Below are 25,877 nucleotides of genomic sequence, written 5' to 3'. Positions count from 1 at the left end.
CCTATGTCAGGCTCCTGGCATGCCCTATATGTAGCTGCAAATCCCAATCAATTTCAACATGTCTTCACTGCTGCAACGCCCTTCTCAACACTGTAATTTACCCTGAAAAGAATAGGGAGCATGCACCCTTGCCTCCCCAGTCCCACATTCTACTAATTGCCACCCCCTCCCACATCCCACTAACCTACCTACGCAGAGGAAGGAACCCTCCATCAAAGCCTGCAGCAGACGGTCACAGTACATATGCCACTAACGAGAACTTTTATTTCTTTTTAATGACATTAAACACAACTGCTACAAGGGAAAAAACATGATAAAGAAGAGGCACCAAACTTGTTTCATAATTGATCCTAACAACAACTCAAGTAAAGCAGGGCCTGCATTCGAGGCAAAACAACAGGTAAACCATACAAACAGCACATTTTTACTCTGCTTTATCAATACCCCTGTGGTGAGAATGTCTTCATGGATGAAGAAAGCTAGGTAGGCAGTTAAATGTACCTAACATAAAATATAGCAAGAATTCCACATGAAATACTAGACTTAGAGGCTAACACCAAATACAAGATACGCATCTTTAAAACATTGAAACTCCAGATTTTACCCACTACCACCTTTAAGGCGAGCATGCCTGATAATGAGTTTTCTTTGGCTTTTTTTTCTCCTTAAAGAATATCATGTTAACTGTTCGAGAACAGTTCTCTCCTCCTCCAGTCCAACAGATTTAATTAAGCTGCTAAAGCTTTGGAAAAACAGAATTACTTGAGCAAAGAGGAAATGTGATTGTCACATTTTATAGCTACCCCGTCATTCATTTGATTTGGCAAAGGCGATGCTCCCATAATACATTCAGTCTTAAACCTTTTTGTACTAAGAAGGCAGAAACATGCATCTTACATTTTTGCCGAAGCAAAACACTGTCCCTTCACTCCCTGGGTTATCTGTGGGGAACTGGACAGCTGCAATGAAAGCTATTCCAGCTATAATTAATTTAGCTATGCTGTGGTTCCAAAGGTAGATATTTCCTTGTCTCACTCTCTCAAGCTAATTTAGGGAAACCTGGAGAAGTGACTGATGTAGTAAATGACAACTGAAAAAGTAGATTTGACTCTTGCCTTTGAACAGAACTTTTTAGCATTTTGATCTCAGAATTAAACCAAATGTCCAAGAAATAGACTCTTTAACTGGATAAAAACAGTAAATACTTGGGGCATCCACCTAAATTTATTGTTGGCTTGAATGACCAAGCTTTTCCCAAGTCAGTTTCTAAAGCAGGGAGGGATGTTTAAGATGGGTTCTCACATACAAAGACGGGGCTGATGAAACAGCAAAACCACAGAGGCAGGCAGCCCAACGGCACAGGCTGCGCTGCAGCAACTGTGTGCAGTGGTCACAGAACGTGAACAGCATGAATGTGGGACTGCAAAATCCCCCGAAAGATGTCTAGAGCTGTCTGTGAAGAAAGAACAGCAAACTGCCAAGGCAGGCATTACGATGGCTGCACAAAGTCTGCCAGCTTGGGTTAGAGCACCCAACTCTAAGGTCAGGTAATGAGTGCTTCATCACAACTTTATTAGACCCACATTAGCCGTTTTGTGAAACGTGCTGGGGAAGGACGGTGGAGTGTTTCTGGGGGGGCAGGAGTCCTTTTCTCCTAATCCTGTCCCCTCAACCACTAGCTTTTCAGTATGGGCCTCCTCTAGAATCCCCTTTTAAGGTCTCTTAATTCAACCCGTTACAAAAATATGTAACATCTCACCAAACATCATGTTACATTTCAGAGGTTTGACCAAATGGGTAGATAACATCCAGGTCTAAAGGCACATTTTGTTGACTAACAATGGACACAAGAGTGCCTCTCCAAAGTCTCTCCCATAGGAGGGAGGTTTACTAACACATGACCTCATACTTAAAGCAGTGTTCAGCAGACGACATTGAAGACCAACTGACACCTCAATAGCACTGGCTTTCTGGCCTGTCCTGAAGTCAAGACCTTAGGTGAGCAGCTCTTCAATAAAGAGAGTAGGGAGACTGTTCTTAAGCGGCATATCCATATTTAACAGGAATATGCCAGTCAAACCCTAGAGCACAGTGGTCAATGGGATAAAAGGAAAATCCTTGAAGGAAGGCAGAGAAGGCAGCTACAAGACCACAAATCAGCATGGGTTATTAAGTCAGCAGTCTTCTTCTGTCAGTTAAGATGTATAAGATTTGCAAACATTACTGTGCAAAGTAAATCTGATGAATGAAATAAAAGCCAAAAAATAAAAGAAGATTAGTTACAAAAAAAGATTTACACTTTCAATTTGTCTTTTCAACAGGACTTTTGTCCTGACCTATCCTACTTCAAATTTCTTGGATTACCAACTTTAAAATTTTGACAGGTATTTAGATTCAAATAAAAAATGTAAGAAGAGTCTTTAAAAGTGACTTATACCCACTTATGTCATGAGCAATAATGAATACTAGCTTGCAGCCTGATAAAGAATCTCTTCCTTAGAAATTAAAAGATGATTTCTTTTGGACATCAGTAAACTTTACTTCTGCACTGAAGTGGGTGTTTTGCTTGAGCCAGGTTGTTTTGGCTTAATGTTGGCTTTCAGGACGTGGCCACCTTCATTTTAAAGAAAAAAAAAAACTATTATCAACTAAACACTGCTTAAATACACACACACACACACGCACACACACACACATATGAACTTTATACAAAAAATTCAAGTCAGTAATGGGCATTTCCAAAAGGTGACAAGTTCTTTAAATAAAAATATTGTGAAAAATAAAATTCAAAATCTGTAAAGCACAGAACAGCAGCAGCAGATGAGTTGCTGCTGTGGACAGGACCCTGGACAGGGCCTTCCACTGTCGATGGCATGAGACAAATGAACTTGTACTGGATATCTATCCTAGAGACTCTGGAACCGCTGGTGGCTTCGCTTATTCCTGTCAACCCACTCAGTCAGACTGTATCTTTCCAGAGGTTTCTGTCGGAACCGGGCATAGTTTCTATCAGGAGAGAGGGAAAGTAAAAACAGAAAAATTGAAGGTTTCAGCTGGTATGGCTATTTGTATACAACTACTGCAAAAATAGCATTACTTTAAGAAATCAAATATTAACTTTATATTTCAATTCTCAATTTTAGGAATTTTATGTGAAAGTCACATTATAACTGCTACTTCCTTCCAAATTCCAAAGCTACCTAATTCCCAGACAGGTAATATGGTAAGTGCCATATACAAAAATGTCCCAAGAAAACCCAATGTATAATATATAATAATGATTAAGTAGGAAAAAAAAATTTCTCCCTCCAGAACCATTTAGAACAGGATCTACATTTCATTGCTTGCATGAGATCTGTACTTCCAACAGGACCTCATTGGCTGACACAGCTCAAGGTTACTCAGGACACAGTAGTTAAAATTAGAATAAAATTCCCAGAGAAGGTAAGTCATCATGTGAGTATCACACTGCAAGTTTCGAGACTGAACAATTAACAGCACAGACTTAAAAGAGTTTCCTGAGTCTCCTCTAGTCATGTGCTAGGCTGGGATTCTGAACTGAACGTGACCCACTGAGATGTGAGCCCATTCTCAGCTCCAGCATTCCTAACGACCACCTGGAAAGTTTTTTAAAGGCATAGATTCTTGGCCCCTGTCTCACTACCAGACTTAATGATTTAGAATCCCTATAATCAGAGCCTGGACATCTGTATTTTTAGACATCTCCACAGTTGATTACAAGGAATAGCCAGGACTGAAAATAATTACAACAGTACCTGACATTTACCTAGCCCTCTACGTAAGCATCTGCTGAATTTTATGAACACCTCATCTTATTTAATGCTAATGACAAGCCTAAGAGAAAAGCACTGCCATTAACATCTTGTACAGATAAGGAAACTGATCCTCAGGGTAAATAACTTGCTCAAGGTCATATAGAGAAACAGAAGAGCCTGGATTTGAATTCACATCTGACTCCAGAATTTATCCAGTAACCATTAAACTATACTGTCTTTCTGACAACTACAGAGGTAACAATGATATAAAGGCTGAGGAAGAAGAGTGTCTGACACACCTGAAAAACAGCAAGTTAGCCAGTGTGACTACAGCAGAGTGAACAAAGCACCAAGTAGGCGGTGAGGCTGCTGAGCTAACTATCAGCCTAGGCCACCATCCTTACAGGAGATGTAGGGGGTCATGCAGATGGGAAGATGGGAGATGAAAAGCCCCTGGAAAATTCTGAGCAAGGAAGAGAATCTGACTTATGACTTATGCTTTGAAAAAATCTCTTTGACTGCTGAGCTGAGAACAGTAGACAGGCAAGTGCAGAAGCAGGGAGGCCATTTTAGGAGACTTGCAATAATCCAAGTGAAAATGATGCAAAATGGTCAAGTTTTAGATATATTTTGTAAGTGGAACTAATAGGATTTGCTAATGGACTGAATATAGGGTAAGAGAGGAAAGGAGTCTGTGTAACTGGATTGAAGTAACTAAATAAATGTGTAAAATCATACTGCATCAAGAATCAAGATTTCAAAACTGGAAAGGCCCTGTGACATCAATTAGTTCAATATCTTAATTTTACTGATGCAAGGACCAGAGAAGTAAAGTGATTAGATCAAAATATAACTAACCCTGACTGGTGTAGCTCAGTGGGTTAGGGGTCATCCCACAAACTAGAAGGCTGCCAGTTTGATTCCCAGTCAGGGCACATGCCTGGGTTGCAGGCCTGGTCTGTACTTGGGGGCATGTGAGGGGCTACCGAATGATGTTTCCCTCACACATTGATGTTTCCTCCTCCCTCTCTTTTTCCCTCCCTTACCCTCTTTCTAAAAAAAAAAAATTTTTAAATCTTAAAACAAAAACCATATAGCTAATTAAAAACTGCAAGGGTAGTATTAGAACCCAGGTTTCCTGAATTTCAATCCAGTTCTTATTCCATTATATTGTATTGCTTCTTTTTCCATCTCTGAAATTAAACAAAAATTATAACCCAACTCCCCACCACATTCCTCCTATAGCCAAATTCTACCCTCTCCTCTTTCTAATCGCCTACTCACCGAATAGTGAGGTCCGAAGGGTGCGAATGGTTATGCATATGATGAACTTGATCCATCAAAGAATACAGTTCCACCAAGGCACCTGTGATACAGAGAGATCAGTGGTTAGGAAGCCACTCAGCAAACTTCATTTCAGCCTAGGTCAAAGCTTTCAGAAAAAGAGAAAACATCACTGGTCCTAATACTGTCTATTCATGATTATCACAAGCACTCAGCACAAAAACTACAAGCCAGAGAGGAAAGCTTGTTCTTGGATGATGATGATAAAGAAAAATAAGAAACAATGACAGCCACTGTTCATTCATTTTTTATTAGCTCCCACAATGTGCGAGGGACTTTATTGGCCCCTAAAATACAGTGGTACATAAGACACTGTATCTGCCCTCAGGTCATTCCAAAATCTGTGATACGTTTAGTGACAAAAAATACAGGCTGCGATATGAGCACAGAGACTGGGAAGTGGGGGTTAGAGAAAGTCCCCTCCAAGGGAAGTGAACTATAAGCAGGGATTTAAAAGATGTAAGAAGTTAGTGAGATAAAGAAAGGCAGAAGGTGGGGGTGTCCAAGAAAGACAGCTAATACAAAGGCCTGGAGACACAAGACAGCAACATACATTCAAGAAAAGAGAAACTGGGAATAGAAGGGAATGGGGGCTTTTTGCTCAAGAAAAATTGCTGAAGGCAATTTCTCAAATACTTGGGAGTTTGGCAAGGTGCTAGTAAGCACTTCACACATTACCTTAATTCTTAAAAATATCTTAATATGGAGAAAGATGCTATTAATATCATTTTAGAGATGGAAAACTATAGCTCAGGGAGGTAGATCTGCTTTAAGTGCTTATTAAACTGGACTCAAAACTAGCTCCTGTTTAAGTCCAGTTTTGCCACTTGTCAATGACACTAATTTTGCACTTAAGGGTTGAGACGTAGGCTGAGGCTCACAAGAGCAGAAATTATAATTAGAATAAAATAAAATAAAATAAAATAATTTCCCTAGACCAGTGGCTCTCAAATTTTAACATGCATCAGAATCAGCTGGAGGTATTATAAAATAGATGGCTGGGCCCCAGCCCCAGAGTTTCTGATGCAAATGCCCAAGTGATGCTGATGCTGCTGGTCTGGGAATCACACTTTGAAAACTACTACCAATGACAGTGGAGATCTTTCTTTCAGCTAGTTTACATATTTCTCATTATCTTATCTACTGTGCTCTGAGAAACCAAGCAAGGATGGTGAACTATTAGACTATAGAAATGCCAAAATCTCTCCGTTGATGGAAGATAATAGTAGTCTTGAAAAGCAGACTTTCACTCTGTTGGACTCCTCAAACCAAGTCCTTGAATACCTAAGTTAGTAAATACCAAAATTCATTTACAGTGCTTGTTTAAAATGTGTATCTCCTTGAATCTTGATATTTTTCCATCAAAAAAAGGTCGTATAGAAGTGTCTGGACACACTTTTTAATGACTCAATTCTGAGTGTTTATTTTTATAACTATTTATTGATCAAAAGTTGTACCATGTTTAAATGTCAGTGCATATATATACAAAGGCAAAGGAAGCATATAATACAAGGGTGGACTCCCCAAATCTGGAAAAAAATTAAAAAAAAAAAAGGCTACAGACCATCTTTTCAAGTTCTGGTAAAAAACTATTTACTTCACTTTTAGGACCAATTTAATTTATCTGAAGGCTCAAGGAGCCGAGCTTTATAGAAAAAGTATATACTTTGGAGTTAGGCAGATGAATTAAAATTCCAATCCAGTTACTAACCATCTCTTTGACCCTGGGAAAATCATTTCATTTCTTCTAGCCCTACTTTTATTCATCAAGGAACTGTGAGCAGTAATATTTACCTTGAAGCTGAGTATTAAAAACATAGGACATAAGAGACCTAGCATATTGCCTGGCACACAGCCCATGTGCAGTGAGTAGGAGCTATTTCTATGGTGTTACATACAGTCTCAGGGCTATGTTAGTTTACAGTGAGTCTTTAAATGTTATGACAATCTATCACCTATTTGTAAGGAAAAATGCTTATTAAATGTATCAGTCTGCATATAAACTATGACACTCAGCAGCACTTGGCAAAAATCCTCTAACCATATGAGATAATACTTTTCAGGAAATATTTATAGATTCATTACATAAAAAGTTTCTGTGCAATTAAAATAGAAAAGCACAACCAAGGGTAAAAGAAGACAACTGACAGAATGAAAAATATATCTGAAACATACTTGGCAAGGGTTTGATGTCATTTTTCTACAAAGATAAGTCTCCTCATAAAACAAAATAGGTCAAGGACATGAATAGGCAATTCACAAAAGAAACATAAGTGATCAATTATCATAATGAAAAGATGTTCAATATCACTAATATGGAAAGAAAACATATTAATCTCACTTCATAAGGAAATGTAAATCAGGAACAAATTTCCCCTTTAAGGGAAGTAACTTAATTAGAAAATTCCTTGCCTGCTTGATTTGTTCAGCTAAAATCAAAGGTCTTGATTCAAACTGCTCCGTTCCTATGTATCCTACTTCTATATCACTGACACCCATTCCCTCTAGCACCAACCAAAGGACGTTGTACTGGGCAAAAACCAGCTCTGTATCACCAGAAGAGGCCTGGGGAGACATGGAAATCCTGGCATCCAATCTCAAAATGAAACAAGATCTATAGACCATGTCCTTCAGTTCACTCATCTCTTACCACCTAGATTCTATAAAGTTGCCCAAAAGTCTATACTCTTTAAACTAAAAGAAGAAAAAGAGGGCCCTAGCTGGCTCAGTAGATTGAGTGCCAGCCTGTGAACCCAAGGGTCACCGGTTTGATTCCCAGTCAAGCCACATGCCTGAGTGGCGGGCCAGGTCCCTGGTTGGGGGTGTGAGAGAGGCAACCAATAGAGCTATCTCTTGCACATCAAATGTTTCTCTTCCTCTTTTTCTCTCTCCCTTCCCTCTCTCTAAAAATAAGTAAATAAAAATTTTTTTTAAAAAAAAGAAGAAAAAGACTAGTCAGTGAGGCCAAGGATGCTTCAAGTATCCAACTGCTAGGTATCATAATCTAGCAGCAGCAACTTACATATCACACTGTTCTACCTATTATATACATATTAACTCATTTATTCCTTATACAATCATATGTGATATATTTTCCCCATTTTACAGAGGGAATAAACTGAGACACAGAGAAGTAATATGTCCAAAGTTACACAGCTGGTGACAGAGCCCAAATTTCAACAATATCATGGGTTGAGTTTCCTTAAAAACTTTCCTAGGATTGCCCTGACCAGTGTGACTCAGTTGGTTGCACACTGTACCACAAAGCAAAAGGTCGCTTCTTCGATTCCCAATCAGGGCACACGCCTGAGTTGCAGGTTTGGTCCCTGGTCAGGGAGCATAAGAGGAAACTCATCGATGTTTCTCTCTCATATCGATGTTTTCCTCCCTCTCTCTCCCTCCCTTCCCCCTCCTTAAAAATAAATAAAATCTTTTTAAAAATTGGAAATTAAAAAAAAAAGAAAGACAGATAACACAATATAGCACTTGTACACCCAGCTGGTACCTGGTACAGCACTGTGTAAACAAGGGCTCAATAATTAGGTCTCAGCTCATGTACCAAAAAATGTTAGTTTTCATTAGCACTAAGAACTTACTGATGAACTCTGGTAACCCTCATTATTAATAAGACTTAATGATCTAGAAATAATGGGCGCTAACATTTATCAAGCATTTATTATGTGCCAGGTACTTTGCTGACTGCTTGGCATATATCCTATCATTTAATCCTAAAAACCACATGAGGCAAATACCATAATCTCCATTTTATTCATGAAGCTTAGAAAAAGACACTCATCTCTCATCTAGTAAATGGGAAAGCCAGGGTTCAAACCCAGCTGGAGTTAATAATACAAAAACCTTATTTCACTGCAGAGCTTCAATCTCTTCTTCCTCCAAATTTAGAGATGCTAACAAGAATGGAAACATTTTTGTTTTGAATTTTGAATTTTCTCTTCCCTTCGTAGTCTCTAACAGATGGGCTTTCTTGAACCAACAATCAGTACCACGAGTTTATTTTAAGTTGTGGCTAAAAGGTGGTGAAGGCTGTCTTTTGTTTCATGGCTAAGAATGAAATTCACCTAAGAATGAAATTAGAAGCAAAAAAACCCCTCAACATTTCATGAATGAAATCAGCAATTCTTCTAAACCGTAATCTATAAATATGTAGCTGACCAGTCTGGAGGCAAATTCAGTCTAGTGACTGTCCTTAATAAGTTAGAAGTGAATCAACTGTTATACAGGAGGAGGAATGATAATGCTGAGTGCTTGCTCTGCCAATGGCCCTTCTGACAAGTTTTATATGGCACCATACTTTGTACCACATGACCCTCCTCAATCGGCTGTGACAGACTCTCTCAGCTGGCTTTTGACTTACAAGCTGGCCTGGCACCAACAAGTCATCAAATGAATCAATTAGATACTCTCTTTTGTAATGTGAATGTGAGCTTTAGTAATGAGAACAAGAGAGAGAGGAGAACACAGCCAGGAATCTAGGGAACAGACACTTGAGATAACTAAGAGAGAGCAGAAGCAGCACTAAATCAGCAGGGAAAACTGAGTAGGAAACAAAGGAATCTGTTTCTGAGGGGGCCAGGTTCTATGGCTGATTCTTTTTGCTATGAGGTCTGGCTATGTGTTGAGCATCTATAATCTCCATTTTTCCTATAAGTCCTTAAACTTAAGTTACTTAAAGACAAACACACTGTCTCTGTGCCATGCAATCAAAAAAATACCAAGTACAGGGGAGGGGATGAAGAGGGAAGGAAAGAAAAAATGTGCTATAGGAGAGTAGGCTACTGCTTTAATGAATGAATTAATAAAACTGGAATAAAAAGGAAAAAAAGATTAAGTAGAAAGCAAGCAGTGTTGCTTATAGGTCAACAAACCTGCACTGATCTAGCACAAATCTTCTTGCAGACAAAAAGCAACAGGACTTACAATAAAACTCATTTCTGAAGTAATATATTATATAGGGGATATTGAGTGATTTATGTAAGTTCTCAACAGTAATGGTAAATGCAGAATAAGAATTTACATAACTATTGTTTCTTTTGATCTTCAGTAAAAATCAAAGCAGAGACTTCCACTTCTAGTCACAATGAATGGGCTTACATCCCATTCTAAGTAACTAGAAACTAGGCAAAATAAGACAATAAAATAAAAAGTATCCAAATTAGAAAGGAATAAGTAAAAATTCACCTTTTTACCTTTAAAAAAAAAAAGAAATTCTCAGAGGATGTGTGCCACTAAAATAAAAGATCAAGAAGAAATGGGATCCAGAAAAGAGGATTCCACCCAGGAGGGTAGCAAAGGTAAATACCAGGAGAATAGTTTTGCAGCAGGCCTAGACAACAAGTAGTACAGATTGGAGAAAAAAAGAAGACTCTAGAAAGGTCTCCAAAAAATTAAAAGGAACTGATAGATTACTGTGTATGTTTAAGCATTTTTAAAAAGTGAGGTAATTAAAAACGTCAGAAAAACAAATAATTCAAGAAAGAAAATAGGACCATAGTGTACCACTGACATTGTAGTGAACAGTATTTACTTAGGTGCAACAGCAAAAATGAATAATTGATTGAACAACCATTAGGATAACTACTACCAGAAAACAGAAAATAACGAGTGTTGGCAGGGATGTAGACATACTGGAACCTGTTCATTGTTAGTGGGGTTGTAAAATAGTGCAACAAATGTGTTAAACAGTATGGAGTCTCCTCAAAAAATTAAAAGTAAAGCCCTGGCCAGGTAGCTCAGTAGGTTAGAGCATCATCCCAATATGCATGCCTGTAGGTTCAATCCCCAATGTGGGCACATATAAGAATGAACTGATGAATGCATAAATTAGTGAAACAACAAATAGGTGTTTCTCTTTCTCTCTCTCCCTTCCTCTCCTTCTCGAATCAATAAAAATTTTTTTAAAAAATCCATATAAAAAAAGAATGTAATTAGAAATTTTAAAAAATGAAAAGCAAAACTACTGTATGCTCCAGCAATCCCACTTCCGGTTACATAGCCAAAACAACTGAAAGCAGGATCTCTAAGAGGTACCGCCACACGCAGGTTCATAGCAGCACTCTTCACAATAGACAAGAGATTAAAGCAGCCCAAATGTCCATTGAAGAATGAGTGGAAAACAAAATGTGGTATATTTTGGAATATTATTCTGCCATAAAAAGGAAGAAAATTCTGGCACATGCTACACAATGGATAAAACTTGAGAACATTACACTAAGTGAAATAAGTCAACCACAAAAAGACAAGTACTATATGGTTCCACTTATGAGAGTTACCTAAATTAGTAAAATTCATAGAAACAAAGTAAAATGGTGGTTACCAGGGGCTTCCAGATGGGGAAGACTAGTTGTTTTTTTAATGGGTAGAGCTTAAGATTTGCACAATTCAAAATGTGGGAAAATCTACAGAACAAGTGACCTGGATTAAGAGAGACTAAGGAGGGAGACACGCATGGGTTGGTTCCTGTGTCCCAGCCCTCGCTGGCCCCGTGCCGATGTCCATGGTGAACAACAACGTGCCCAGCGCCTGTGTGCCGGATGGGTTCCTCTGTAAGCTCACCCAGCAGCTGGTGCAGGCCCAGCTGGGCTGAGCTGGCCCAGTATATTGCAGTGCACGTGGTTCTGGACCAGCTCATCAGAAGCTGCTCCATGGCCTGCCCGGCCAAGCAGGAAAAATAAACGGTTGGAGGTGGGGAGAGGGGAACACGAAGACATACACTAAAGAAACAGCTAAACATTGATTAGGTCCTGTTGTAACAATTTACAAGACATTTTGGAACAACTGGGGAAACTGGAATATAATGTGGATATTAGATGATTTTAAGAAATTTGGATTAAATGTAAGTTGTCAATAAACATGAAAAATGTTTAAGCTAATTATTAAAAACAAAATGTTAGAATTTACCTATCAAATTGGTGACAATAAAAATTAATATAATTGAGAGGGGCAGGTAACATGTATCAAAAGGTTTGAAAATGTTTTACCCAGCAATTTCACTTCTAGGCATTCATCCTATAGAAATAAAAGTTATACATAAACATTTCTTGACCAGAATGTTTACTGCAGCATTACTAATAAAAATTAATATAACCCAATTATCCAAGAGGTAATTACTTTGTAATCATTAAAAATCTTAATTTGAGATATTTAACATAAAAAGGTCCTTAAAATACATTAAGTAAATGGAAGAGAGCAGTTATTTTTTGTGATTCCAGAGGGTAGGACTAGGAACTACCACTGGAAATTACAGGAATTCACAGTTTGGCTTAAGGTAAAGAATAACTTTCTAACTATCAGAATTTTCTAAGCAATGAATGGCCTGCTTCATGAGGTAATCAGTTTTACGTTATTACAACTCTAAGCAAAGGCTAAATGGTCACTTGACAAAACACAGAAGAAGAGAATTGTGTTTGGAGATTAAAGAGAAGATCTTAATGGTCCTTTATACTCTAAGAACTTATAATTTCACATAAAGTTTTCCATTAGCTGGGATGTCAGAAAGTGGTTGATGTTTCTTTGTAAATGCTACTAAAGAACCAGGTGGCACTAAACTAAAAAGAAATTATACCTATATTAGAATAATGGAATTGAAGGATGATTTATATTATATTCTCTATCAATAACATATACATTACTGATAAAACGAAAGAAGATGATTAACACAATGGAGAGGATTCAAACAGAATTGGCAGGAACTATACTGGAATCTGCCCTACTAATTTCTGTGTCTGATAAAGAACCTAAGATATATTTTTCCAAGGTGAAATAGCACTAAACATCTCAAAAAGAAAAACAGGAGGCACTATACTACCTCTTTTTGTTCTGGCTGCTCTGTAATTCATATGCAAACACAGAAGAAATGAAAACTATGCCCCTGTCCCCACTACAATATAGTATATAAAATCTTTAAATTTTGGATGTCAGAATACTGGGCAGTGGGAAGTGACAAAAGACCTTCGTATCACACTGGGTTCCTGGAAGGCAGAAGCAAGTGCTGGAGGCCTGTGAAATTTTAACTGGTAATGTTAAATACTCTTGGATGTCAGAAAGGAATTCCCTAGAAACTGAATTTTTTACAAGATTTTATTTATTTTTTTAGAGAGAGGGGAAGGGAGGGAGAAAGATAAGGAGAGAAATATCGATGCAAGAAACACTGATCAGCTGCTTCTTAAATGCACGACGACCAGAGACTGAACCTGCAACTCAGGCATGTGCCCCGACTGGGAATTAAATCAGAGATCCTTTGCTTTGTGGTATGATGCCCAACCAACTGGTCAGGGCAAAAGATGCACTTTTTAAAAAACAACTTTTTATTATAATTCTCAAATAAATACAAAAATATATAACAGTATAATGAAACCCCACATACCCATCACTCAGCTAGCTACATTTATCAACATTTTGTTAAAAGCTATTTTCTCTAATTTTCCAGGGTTTTGGTTTTGTTTTTCTTTTTTTTTGAGATTCAGAAACAAACACTTGAGATCATACTATTTTACCTATAAAGATTTCAGTATGAAAAAATACATGTTCTTGCTAATACCAAGTATTCAATACATGTTGTCAGCTGCTATGGCTAGGTCCTGTTCTATGCATTATTCTTGTACTTACACGTAACACAATTTTTACATAAGCTAAGCCTCATTATTATCCTCATTATAAAAATGAGAAAACTGAACTTTTATTGGTTCAAGGTCACACAGTCAGTAAACAGTGGTGCTAGGATATAAACCCAGAGGTTAACTTTAGACTAGACTTTATTCTCTCAACCACTAAAATACGCTGTCTTTCCTCTATACCAGTTATTCTAGCTCAGTGGTTCTCAACCTGTGGGTTGCGACTCCTTTAGGGGTCAAACAACCCTTTCACAGGGGTCGCCTAAGACCATTGGAAAACACATATATAATTACATATTGTTTTTGGGATTAACCATTATAATTATGTTCAATTTGTAACAATGAAAATACATCCTGCATATCAGATATTTACATTACGATTCATAACAGTAGCAAAATTACAGTTATGAAGTAGCAACGAAAATAATTTTATGGTTGGGGGTCACCACAACATGAGAAACTGTATTAAAGGGTCGCGGCATTAGGAAGGTTGAGAACCACTGTTCTAGCTGTTCCTTATGGGATATAGATTGTTGTGATAAAATGGGAGAGGGACTGCTGATTGGGGGAAGAGAATGGAAAGGATGCTATAAAAATGAGCAGCTGCTCATTGCTTTTCTTGTGTAATTTCTTTTCTAAATGCCCCATTTGAAAGAAAATGTATAACTGAATATATCAGTATTAACCATCTAGGATATAAAAGAAAACTCATCTCGCCCTAACCAGTGTAGCTCAGTTGGATATCATCCTGCAAAGCCAAAGGCACCGGTTCAATTCCCAGTCAGGGCACATGGTTGGGTTGCAGGTACAGTCCCTGGTCGGGGCATGTTTAAGGGGCAACCTCTTGGTGTTCCTCTCTCATATCAATGCTTCTCTCTCTTTCCCCCTCCCTTCCCCTCTCCCCAAAAAATAAATCTTTTTTAAAAAGAAAAAAGAAAAACCACTTCATGGAGGGAAAAGCAAGGGTCAAGTCTCTTCCACAGAGGCCGAATATAAATAAACTTCTTTTAATGTGCTCCTCTAGTGACTTAGGGAGTGGTGCAGAGGGAGGGAAACTTCGATTCGAGAGAGAAGCATCAATTGGCTGCTTCCCATATGTGCCCAGACCCAGGATTGAACCTACAACCTGAGTTCCACCAGACCTTTAAAATAATTCAAGTAAAGGGATCTCACAACCAGAGGGCTCAGCAATCGGTATTAGCAGTATTTGATTGTTAAATGAAATCTTTTGACCAAAAAAATAAAAGGACCTGGTAGAAAAATTCTTCTGACTGATGTTTCAAGAATTCTAAATCTTTTCACTCACAGATAGCCTTACAAAACAAAAAAGAAAAAAAACCACTAATTAATTCAAGATTTGTCAAAGAAAGGGGAGACTCCTCTGATCTTTGACCAAAAATTCTTCTAAAACCCTCTCTAGTAATCTTGAGTAACTGAACTAATTATCTTCTCTCTGGAGCCCACCTAGGGCATCCTCCTTCCCCATCTTCCACTCTCCTGAAACAAACAGAAGAGCTCTTTCCCTGCTCCTACTGCACTTTATACATAATTATTTTAGAGCACTGATCAATATTGCAGTGTAATTACCTTTCTTTCTCTGGGCTATCAAGTTCTCAAAGGGCCAAGACTACCTCACTTCTCTTTATGTTTACAACCCCTAAACTTCAAACCTAGTACCGCTGATAGTACTTGTGAAAGATTTGCTGAATAAACAGAGACACTAAAAATGACAGAATATAGAGTTATCTTTATGAGAAGGAATTCTTTTATCAGTATCTCTCTAACCTCTGCACCCTCAGTACAGCCCACATGTTTCCTTTAAAAGTTTTCCCATCAGCCAATAGTTCAGGATGAATGATAACATGAACTATAGTCTCTTGAGGGCTAGAGAAGGATTCTAGCAATTTTGGTTTGCAATAGGTTTTAATGAATGAGGAATGATTCAGCTTGAAGTATCTGTAAGGTAGTCAAAGCCTTTCAAGAGCTTTTACACAGATAGCAAGATACAGGATGAAATTTGAAATGCTTATTTTTTAAATATTTAAATGCTAAAGGCAAAAGGGAAAATAAATAACTCCAAATAAAAATCAATAATTACTAAGCACTGCCTGGGCATCCACTTCTACTATTTTTCAGACAAAAAAATCCCTAGCAAAAAGTACCGATCTGGTTACAGCGCTCAGCCATAGGGAAGATACTGTTCACATACTGGTATGAGTTTCTTTGGACCCCTCTCTAACACTGGTTAGCCCAGCCACTTTGAGGCTTATCTACTTAGGCAATCCCTTTAAGTAAAAATTTTTGGGTAAGGAAGTTATCTTTCTCACTAAGAAAATTCAAAACAATCTCCCAATTTAAGGTAAATTACATTGGAAATAAAAGTCCCATCACATCTTTACATGTAATTCTTTGGTTCCCATGTTACCTTGGTTAGAGTCCCCTGAATCTTTTATATGAGCAAAGACACTCCTGACATAAGTTTGCTTCTTCCGTTCTAGATCTGATTGTGAAAATGCCGGAGCAGTGGTCCTGGAATAAAACAAAGCAGGAGAAACAGTCCATTAGAATCATAAGTATAATGTTTTGTTGACAGAAGTTATATAGTGCTCATCAATTAGGACAACTAACTTTCAAAGGTAAAATACTCTCAAAGATTTAATGACAGAAAATTATTTTAGTCACATACCACGAAGCTGAAATCAAGTATGGAGTTGGGAGAAAAAAGAAGAGAATATAGACAAGCACCCATTAACAAGGCATAGGGAAGTGAAGACTACCTAGTCCCTAGAGAAGAAAGTATTAGTTGAGTAACTCAAGTTTGGTCAGGAAATAACTGTTCATAGAACCACAGAAAAATTAAATGAGATAAAGACAGAAAAGAACCAGGTGGATCTGGCAATTAGAACACTGGAGATCTTGGCAAGAACCATGGCTGGCCCTTGCTCAGACTAACTGCTCTATACTGAGGAGTCTGCGGATGAAAATATTGAGTCAATTCATTACTGTTCCAAGGAGCCTGACTTACATTCTCTGGTATAACTTCCACTGTCAGCAATTAACAAAGTTTCCAAATTATGCAAACAAAAGAAAAAAAAGAAAAGGGACTTTAACCTTATTTGTAATATTTTAAATTTTCAAAAGCAGAATAAATATCTGTGTAATTAAAAAAAACTTTTTAATATCATTGTAAGGAAGTCAATTTGACTCAACCTAAAAAGCAGCTTTGCTAATTGAGAAGGCCCATGTGGAGACACTGCCATCTCCTGGCAACAAAAACATAGATTGAAAAGGTGACCCAAACCTGCAACCTCTGTAAGAATTTTTCCCCAAAACAGCTGTATACAAGTTGGGAGAGATGACTAATTATTTTCTATATTGTTATGGGAGAGATGATTAAATTATTTTCTATATTGTTATAAAATTATTCTAACCTCCTATCATATCTGTGACCAGGCTTGCCCATACACAGGAAAAGAAACCTCACATTTATACAGTGCTTTCACTAATGTCTTTTTCTCTTCATTGCTTTTAGAAAAAGGGAGAGAAACTTCGATGTGAGAGAGAAGCATCAATTGGCTGCTTCCCATATGCGCCTGGACCCAGGATTGACCTGCAATGTAGGTATGTGTCGTGATCAAGAACTGAAACTACAACCTTTCAGTTATGGGACAATACTTGAACCAACTGAGCAGCACCTGCCAGGACACTAATATATCTCTTTCACTCTTCAAAACTACTACTGTGAGGCAGCACAGAAGGCATCATTAGCCTCATTTTCTTGACAAACTGAGGTCAGAGGTTATTTGACTTGCCTAAGGTCACATCAATAGATGTTCCAGAACTTCAAGTATGCTTATTCCTTGGGCAGGGTTCCCCCACCTCACACACACAGTACAGGGAAACTGAGAAGAGAAACTGAGGAAGAAACCAGAATACTTCATTATACTGTTACCTTGTTTTGGCTTGCAGAACTGGAATGACTTTGCCTATTCTCTCAGGAACTTTCGGCTTCCCAGAATCCTTGTCAAGAACATCCTTTTTTTCAGAACAGAAGAAATGCAGAAAAGATGGTTCTTAGTTATAAGAAAATAACTGAGCACAATATGGAAAAATGCTTAAACTAAAGGCCTCAGAGTCATATCCTTGACCATCACTGTATACCAGGCACTGTGATAGCTGCTTTAAATGAGATAGTGACTGTAATCTTAAGGAAAAAAAGACAGGGATTATTAAACTCACTTGGGAGAAAGGGAATCAGTTTTAAAGTAGTTAAGTAAATTGCCCAAGATTTTTCAGCTCTTCTGAGGCTGACTTAGAGCTGGTGCTATATCTAACATGGCAATATAACCAAAGATTGAGACTTAGGCTGAAGCCCAAAGAAAGAAAAAATTGTAGTAAAATCATCATCAACTTAGTAATTATCCAATAAATGGTAATTTAATATCATGTATGTTACTGTAAGTGCATTACTTTATGAATCTTTACTATACCATGAAATAGTATTTACTCCAATTTATAAATAAGAAATGTAAGGAAACAGAGAGGCTAAATAATTTGTCCAGGGTCATAGTGCTAGACAGGATTCAAACCCCAGTTTGCCTGAATACAAAGCTCTGCTATACAGCTTCTGAATGAAAACTTTATTTTTCTCTTCACCTTGAAAAAATACACTTACTTTGTTTGATGAACTGGAAACAACTGGAAACCTCGTTTCACAACTTGATTTATGTGATCCATTTTTCCAGGATGACCCTGTATGAGGAGTCCCTGAATGGTCCAAGATCTGAGAGCATAAAAGTGTAGGTTTCTTACTATCAGGCATACTTTTATCAGGGACAGTTTGTTGACAGTTATTATTTGAAGGAGAAGGGAGCAGGGGCCCATCCCAGGCAGAGTTACTGGGAATGATCCCTTCAGAATTAGTGCCAAGTTTGCTCTTATTTGGGCTAAGGCCATCTTCTCCCATCTGTTCTCCAAGGGAGGAGGGTCTTTCAACATCTTTGGATGTATCAATCTTGTCCTTATCAAGCACAGCATCACAAACTGTTGGATTAAATGGTGCAACAACTGTTAATTTTACACAATTTTTTTCTAGTGCAAAGGATCTGTTTACTGGTTTTGTAGGAGTTGGTTCCTGACCAACTGATGTACTTAGTTGAGGTAATTCAGAGAGACTAGGGGTCTCAGCTACTGGTCCACAGCTATCCAATAAATTTTCCTCGTCCTCATCTGCCTTCAATAACTTCTCTTCCTCCTCATCTGACTTCAATAACTCCTCCTCCTCTTCCTCTGTGACACTGATAAGGCCATCATCTTCTTCTCCTTCACTTGGGTCCAGCAAGGCATCGTCCAATGCATCCTCATCCAAGGAACCCCTAGAGGGCACTAGTGAGCACATCATATCTGGAAAAATGAGAGGCAGTTTTGCTGAGGAACAGGAACCCTTATACCAACTCCCATCTGCTCTATAGAGTGGTGGTGTCCTATCATTTCAAATTCTTTACACTGTGACTTGTGACATGAAAAATAATAAATTTACAATATTTAACTTTGTCAAAATCACGATATTTTGAGAATGAGATTTTTTTTTTCCCTATCAGAAATGGTAAAAATTAAGATGACATAATAATCCAGGATGGTGAGGATGTGAGAAAAAGTACCCTCACCCTGTCAATGAGAGTGTAAGTCAGCACAATATTTTGTGGACAGTAATTTGGCAATACCATTTGATCCAGGTATTTCACTTCTGGAAGTTTATCCTATCGAAATACCTATACAACAAGTACACAGATACATTTACAAGGATGTCCAAAGCAGCATTATTCAAAATTGCGAAATACTGGAGACACCTGAATGTTCATCACCAGGATAACGGTTAAATAAAATCACGATACATTCATGCTATGGAATATTTTAAACTACAGTAGTCTCCCCTTATCTGCAGTTTCACTTCCCAGTTTCAGTTACACCTGAGGTCAACCAAGGTTCAAAAATATTAAATGGCAAGTTCCAGAAATAATTCGTAAGTTTCAAAACAAATACCATTCTGAGTAGTGTGATGAAATCTTATGCCTTCCCACTCTGTCCTTTCTAGGATGTAAATTATCCCTTTGTCCAGCATACCCACACTATACATGCCACCCATTCATTAGTCACTTAGTATCCATCTTGGTATTCAGGACAACTGTGGTAGTATCGCAGTGCTTGTGTTCAAGTGACCCTTATTTTACTTAATAATGGCCCCAAAGTGCAATAGTAGTGATGCTGGCAATTCATATATGCCAAAGAGAAGCTGTAAAGTGCTTCCCATTAAGTTAAAAAGTATGTATATATAGGTAAAAACATAGTATATATAGCGTCATTACTCTTTACAGTTTTAGGCATCCACTGGGGTGTCTTAGGACATATCACCTGCAGACAAGTGGGGACTTACTGTATTTAAAAAATCACAATGAGATCTGTATAAACTATAATGGAATAATATCCACAACATAAAACAAAACAAATATATATTATGTAAAATGTTTGGATTTTCACGGTTTACACTTTTTAAAAAACAAACATACTACTTTTGAAATTTCAAAAAAAAAAAATCTATTTTAAGAATACAAGAAGAAATGTCTTCCATACTGTGTGGAGCTGCTGCTGTGATCTCTGCCTTTGTCATGAGACCAAATGGAAAAAGATTTCAGCTCCTGCTAGCTGTTCCTTTCAGGAGACTTGTCAAAATGATTGACTCCCACCTTCCTGCAGGTACAAAGAAAATTAGAGATCATCTCGTCACTTTCAGCTCTGGTAATTACAAAGTGAACTGTGTTATGCTTTTAAGGTGCTCCATCTATTAATTTTATCTTGATTTTTTTTTTAAATACCAGAAAGTTGGATTTTGAGTCAAGAACATAAAAAAAAAAAAAAAACCTTTAAAGGAAAAATTATGCAACCAAGGAACTAGTTTTTGTTCAACAATTTGTACTTTCTTAAGGATATCATTTGCTCTAATAGGATGAATATTGGCTTAGGAGTCCAAAGACCTGGGTTATAGTGCTGGTTCTGTCACTAACCAGCTATAATAATTTGGGCAAGCCACTTTACCATTTGGACTTGTTTCCTCATTTATAAAATGGAGAAAGAATGGAAAAAGGGGGACCAGGCAATGTCTAAGTTAATGTTTTATATATTGCATGTCAATATCTGAGAAGCTATAAGAAATGATTAAACCTGGGCAAGGCACTTAACCATCTGGACTTGTTTCCTACATATTGCATGTCAATATCTGAGAAGCTATAAGAAATGATTAAACACTAAACTCAATAATTTGGAAAACTCATTATAGCCTTTTAATTGTGAATTTTGCCTACCCCACTTGCCTCCATACCACACCTGGAATTTTAGCTTTAGTTCATGCAGTTTTACAGAAAAAATTTTCTGTGCTACTATCCTCACCCAACACTGTGCTAGATAATGTCTCTATATAATTCCTAAGCAATCAAGATATGATTTCCACTCCCAAAGAATGTACAATCTTTCCAGGGAGATAACAATTTAAAATTACACACCACTATGAGAAAATATAAAATGGTATGGGCAATACAGTACTATAGAAAGTTAGGAAGAAAGGGGGATGACAAAATTTTAGAATTAAAAGGGACCCAAATAATACACAGCATGATGATTATAGTTAACAATATTGTATTTTATACTCGAAAGTTACTGAGAAAATAGATCCCTATGTTGAACACCTTACACTAATTATGTGTCAATTATATCTCAATAAAACTGGGATGGTAATAAATAAAAGAAAGAAGGAAGATAATTAAACTTACTCATCTTAGAAATGAGGTGGGACAGAAAGAAATATGAAATAACTATTATAAATCAGGCATTGTGAGACACTTTACAACTCTTAATTTAACCCCTCAACTTAACTCTGTAACACAGATCTTACCAAAGAAACTAAAATTTGAAGATGGTGGCATAGGTAGACAGGCTTTGCCTCTTTCCACAACCATAAGAAACTACATTTTCTGTTGTATTTAATCTAAGAGGTGCTAAGACTTTTTCTCTTATTTTACCAGCAACTGTTGTGAGAGTTCCAGGCACTGAAGCAGGTTCCTCCACGAAGAGAAAAGTAATTTTTCTGCCCAATGACTGAGTTATTTTTATAGTTATTTCTTTAGGCAGAAGTAATAAAAGTTTACTTTTGGAAATTTCTTTTTCACTTAAAAGTTTGTGGCTGTCAAGTACAAGTACCACAGGCACAGGGGTTAAGCAGCTCCACTTCTGAGAAGCCCTTCCTGAGCCCCTACCCCTCCCTGCTCTCACTTCAACTCCTTCCAAAAGGCCTAGTTCAGCACCTGACTGACCAAATGAAGAGTTCCGTAGATTTTCACTCTTGGGGAACCAAAGTTCAGAGGCATAAAGTAGCTTAACCAAATATATACAGAAGTAATAATGCTAGAACAAGGATCCAAACACAGGTCTAATTCCAAAGGCAATGTTTTTTCTTTTTTCTTTCACCCTGTGATAAAGATTTGCCCAGGGTCAGTCAAGAAATGGCAAAACCTTCTAAATTCATTACACCTTCTAATATACATGAAAGATGTGAACACCAACGAGTTTCTGGTGCCTTAGCAAAAATAATTTAAGCTACTTGATTAGGCACAGGCTTCCAGGTGGAATGGAAGAACATGAGAAATACCCCCGCATGTGGCCAAAACTCACTGAAGAAAAACATCACTACTTTACTGGACACACATAGGACCAATATCCTTCACAACCACTGCAAACACCAATTCCTGTGCCATACGACATCCAGAGCCACAGAGCTGGCTCTTCTGAGCTTCTCTCACAGAAATGTTCCAAAATGGCTGGGACTGAAAGCATGCAAAACACCACCATATACATATAATTTTTAACTTGCATAAATCATTCTAATTTTATTTCATTTAAAAATACTCATAACTTAAAATATACAAAAACAACATAACAGCATAATGAACCACCACATACCCATCACCTAACAACTATCATTAACATAGAGCTAATCTTACCCCATCTACCTCACCACTTTACTAAATTATTCTGAAGCAAACCCCAGGCATCACATCATTTCATTTGTAACTTACAAGAAGTCCTTATAAAATATCTGGTTTAGATTTCCAATTATTCTATAAATGTCCCACATTTTTAAAGATTCTTAAAAATCAGTACTCAAATAAAGTCCATGCATTGCAATTGGCCGATATGTCTTGTATCTTAATCTAGATTCCCCGTTTTTCTTGTTATTTGTTAAAGAAACAATACCATAAATTATATATGCATATATACATATATCATTAAATTATAAAAACATGCATACAAATAAGAAACACCAAATTCAGAACAGTGGTTACCTCTGGTTGTGGGGAGGGAAGAGGGTTGGCAAGGGGGCATAAGAGTTTCAATTCCACCTGTAATGTTTTCTTTCCTAAACAAAACACAGCCCTAAAACAAATGTGGCAACATAAGATAAAGCTAAATGGTGGGTATCATGGTATTCATTATCGTTGGTATTCATTCCTATAATTTTTATATGCTTGAAATATTTAATGACATTTTAAATTAGATGTCAGTGGGAATACAATGATTACATTTTGAAGTTTCAAACACCCTCTCCTGCAAAAGAGGGTCCATCATAATACCTACCTCATGTGGTTGTTGGAAGAATTAAATAAGATCATGAATATAAAGCACTTAGCATACCACAGGCACAATGTTAAAGCTAAGTGAATAGTGGCTATAGATATTATTTCACTGTACCCTCATCACCTCCCTGACCCCTTAAGTCCTAAGAGAAGCATACAAATGGTAGGAAAGAAGAAAAGTGCTAAACTGGTGAGAACGTCTCCTAGTCCTAGCTTGTTAAGAAATTACCCAGTATGCTCTAATCTCTTCTACTTTAATCCAGCATTCAACCTTTTTGTCACTAAATTAAAGACCAGGCCATATGGATATCTGAACTATCAGGCAAAATCTGCAAACTAATAATGAAGAATCTTATAGAAAGGAACTAAACTAAAATTCAGGAACTTCAGCAATTCACTTGAAGTCTCTGATCCTCAATACAGATGAGAATACTCATCTGTAAAATGGGAATTATTCACTGTTAACGTCAAACCCAGATTATCATGAGAATCAAATGAGAGCAAGTTTAGGAAAGCAGTCTAAACCTAAAAGCCCTATACTAATGTAAGTTGGTATTTAATGAATTTGCAAGGGGGTGGAATCTCAGATAAAATTCAAGTTCTAAAGTGAAGTTCCACCTTAGTACTTCTCTGCCATTGTACCATCACCTGCTTTCCTTGGCACTTACTTTGTAACTTCCACCAAAAATAAGGATCTCTTTATTTTTAAAGGAAGACTCTTTTTTCCCATCTCCCAAGTCTCTCTCTTAATTCCTCTCCTCCCCATCCCTTCTGTGACCCTATTCTGTCCTTTCATGTCTCTCACCTGTCCACCCCCTTCTTCACACTTCAATTTTTTACCACCCCGCCCCGCTGTTCTCTAACCTCCTGGTTGCAACCTCAGAAACTGGTTCCCTTTCTATTTTTTATCATACCTAAGAAACCTACTGCTTTAGAGCACAAAGCTTTATTTTATTCAGGCCACTAAAATGGCACCACCAGACACAACCCCACATCCCTCTTTCAAGGCTCTAAAACCAAGAGCATTACCAAGCCGGATCGGGCAGATACGGGCAAGGATTATTTTCAAGGAACAGGGCTTCCCCACTGGCCTTTCATTTCCAACCCTCCCCTAGGCCTTGCAGTGCCCTTGAGGCGCACTACACAAAAGGCTACCTCCATAGGTTTTATCACTCCACAAAAGGGACAGACAGAACGTTTAAACGAAATCAAAATGAACTGCAATTATCTGCAAGAATTGTGCAACTCCCTCTGAGGTAACTGAAAAAGCTGTAGGGCAGAAAAACAACCGGGAGCTGGAAATCTCTGCTTGATGTAACATTTCACTAGCTAAGGGCCTCAAACCTCAAGGGCTCTCCTCCCACATAGGCATGGGAGACTGATATCTGAGCTGCAGCAACAGGTTTCTTTAAAAAAAAAAAAAATTTTTTTTTAAATTTAGGTTTGCTAAAGCCTTGAGCCTCTAACACATCCACAAGAAACTACGTCAGGTGGGGGCAGCAGGTGGGCAATTCAATCACTTTCTGGGTCCCCCAGCCCAGGAAGGATATGGTGGGGCACCTCCAGTTCTTGAAAGCCAGGAGGAAGGGTAGCCCAAATCCACCCTTCGGAGGTTGCCGCTAGACCTTCCCCCCGGCACTCCCTCAGAAATGCCAAGGCCGCCCGCAAAGCGTCGCCCCGGGACATGGCCTTCGCGCTTCCCTCCTCCCGGCTCGAACCAGACCAATAATTCCCGCCTCCCCGCGGAAGGCGGGAGAAGCGCGAGCTTGATCTCCGCCCCTCCCCCAGTAAGGGCAAAACCTGACCGTCTAAAAGCTAGCACCGGCACCCCTCTTTCTGAGGATGGCTACCCACACACCCCGCAGCGGGACCAAGGCCCCCGCTCCCCCGAGTGGCAGGTCACCTCTCCTTCCCCCACCCGCCAGGCGCGGCAGAAAGACCACACTCCTCCACAGCTACAACCACCCACAGTGGAGCAGGGAGCAGCGACACAGTGGCATCGCCCACCAACCTACACTTCCATCCCTCCCCATCCCTACTGGGCTGAGAGAACCGACGTCACTCCCCGCCTCTCAGGCCGCCAAACAGCCTCCCTTTTCCTCAGCAGGGTGAGGGGCACCTATGGCCCGCCGACGTGGAGGTGGGGGCAGGGACACTCCCCTCCATTTCCCTCCCGCCGCCATCACCTCAGGAACGAAAACGAGCCCTTTTCCCAGCAAAGCGAAGGCCTCCCAACCCCCTCAACGGGGCGGACGCCGTACGTGGTCCCCTGAAGAAGCAACAGGCGCCCCCATCCTCCTTCCAGCCAGGGAACGCCGACCCCCTCGCCCCTGCCGCTCTTCACCTCAGGAAGCCGGGCCGAAACCTGGACGAAAGACCTCGCCTTACTCCGCCCCCTGCGCCATTTTATCGCCCCTCTCCCCGACCTCCCCCACCCAGAAGCA

At 38.6% G+C, this 25,877-nt stretch overlaps 1 protein-coding gene across 3 annotated transcripts; it reads right to left on the bottom strand.

Annotated features, from left to right (window-relative positions):
• Nucleotides 1-2,262: 2,262 nt before the first annotated feature.
• S100PBP (S100P binding protein) lies at nucleotides 2,263-25,858 on the bottom strand. Of its 3 annotated transcripts, none has more exons than XM_090269040.1 (8): nucleotides 25,778-25,858; nucleotides 23,143-23,216; nucleotides 20,381-20,497; nucleotides 18,426-19,153; nucleotides 17,703-17,785; nucleotides 16,176-16,279; nucleotides 5,061-5,142; nucleotides 2,263-3,006 (listed from the first exon to the last, which is right to left on the bottom strand). In XM_090269040.1, exons 3-8 carry the CDS (start codon nucleotides 20,415-20,417, stop codon nucleotides 2,907-2,909), a joined length of 1,134 nt encoding a protein of 377 aa, XP_090125166.1. In that variant the 5' UTR covers nucleotides 20,418-20,497; nucleotides 23,143-23,216; nucleotides 25,778-25,858; the 3' UTR covers nucleotides 2,263-2,906. The 3 variants fall into 3 exon arrangements, with proteins under 3 accessions (XP_090125166.1, XP_090125167.1, XP_090125168.1); XM_090269041.1 differs by lacking the exon at nucleotides 25,778-25,858 and adding an exon at nucleotides 25,620-25,756; XM_090269042.1 differs by lacking the exon at nucleotides 23,143-23,216 and having other exon boundaries at nucleotides 25,778-25,856.
• Nucleotides 25,859-25,877: the final 19 nt, after the last annotated feature.

The sequence above is a fragment of the Furipterus horrens genome, unplaced genomic scaffold (genome assembly GCF_987537825.1).
Source record: "Furipterus horrens unplaced genomic scaffold, mFurHor1.1.pri manual_scaffold_3, whole genome shotgun sequence".
In the NCBI taxonomy this organism is placed as follows: domain Eukaryota; kingdom Metazoa; phylum Chordata; class Mammalia; order Chiroptera; family Furipteridae; genus Furipterus; species Furipterus horrens.
This window is presented reverse-complemented; position numbering and strand designations above follow the sequence as displayed.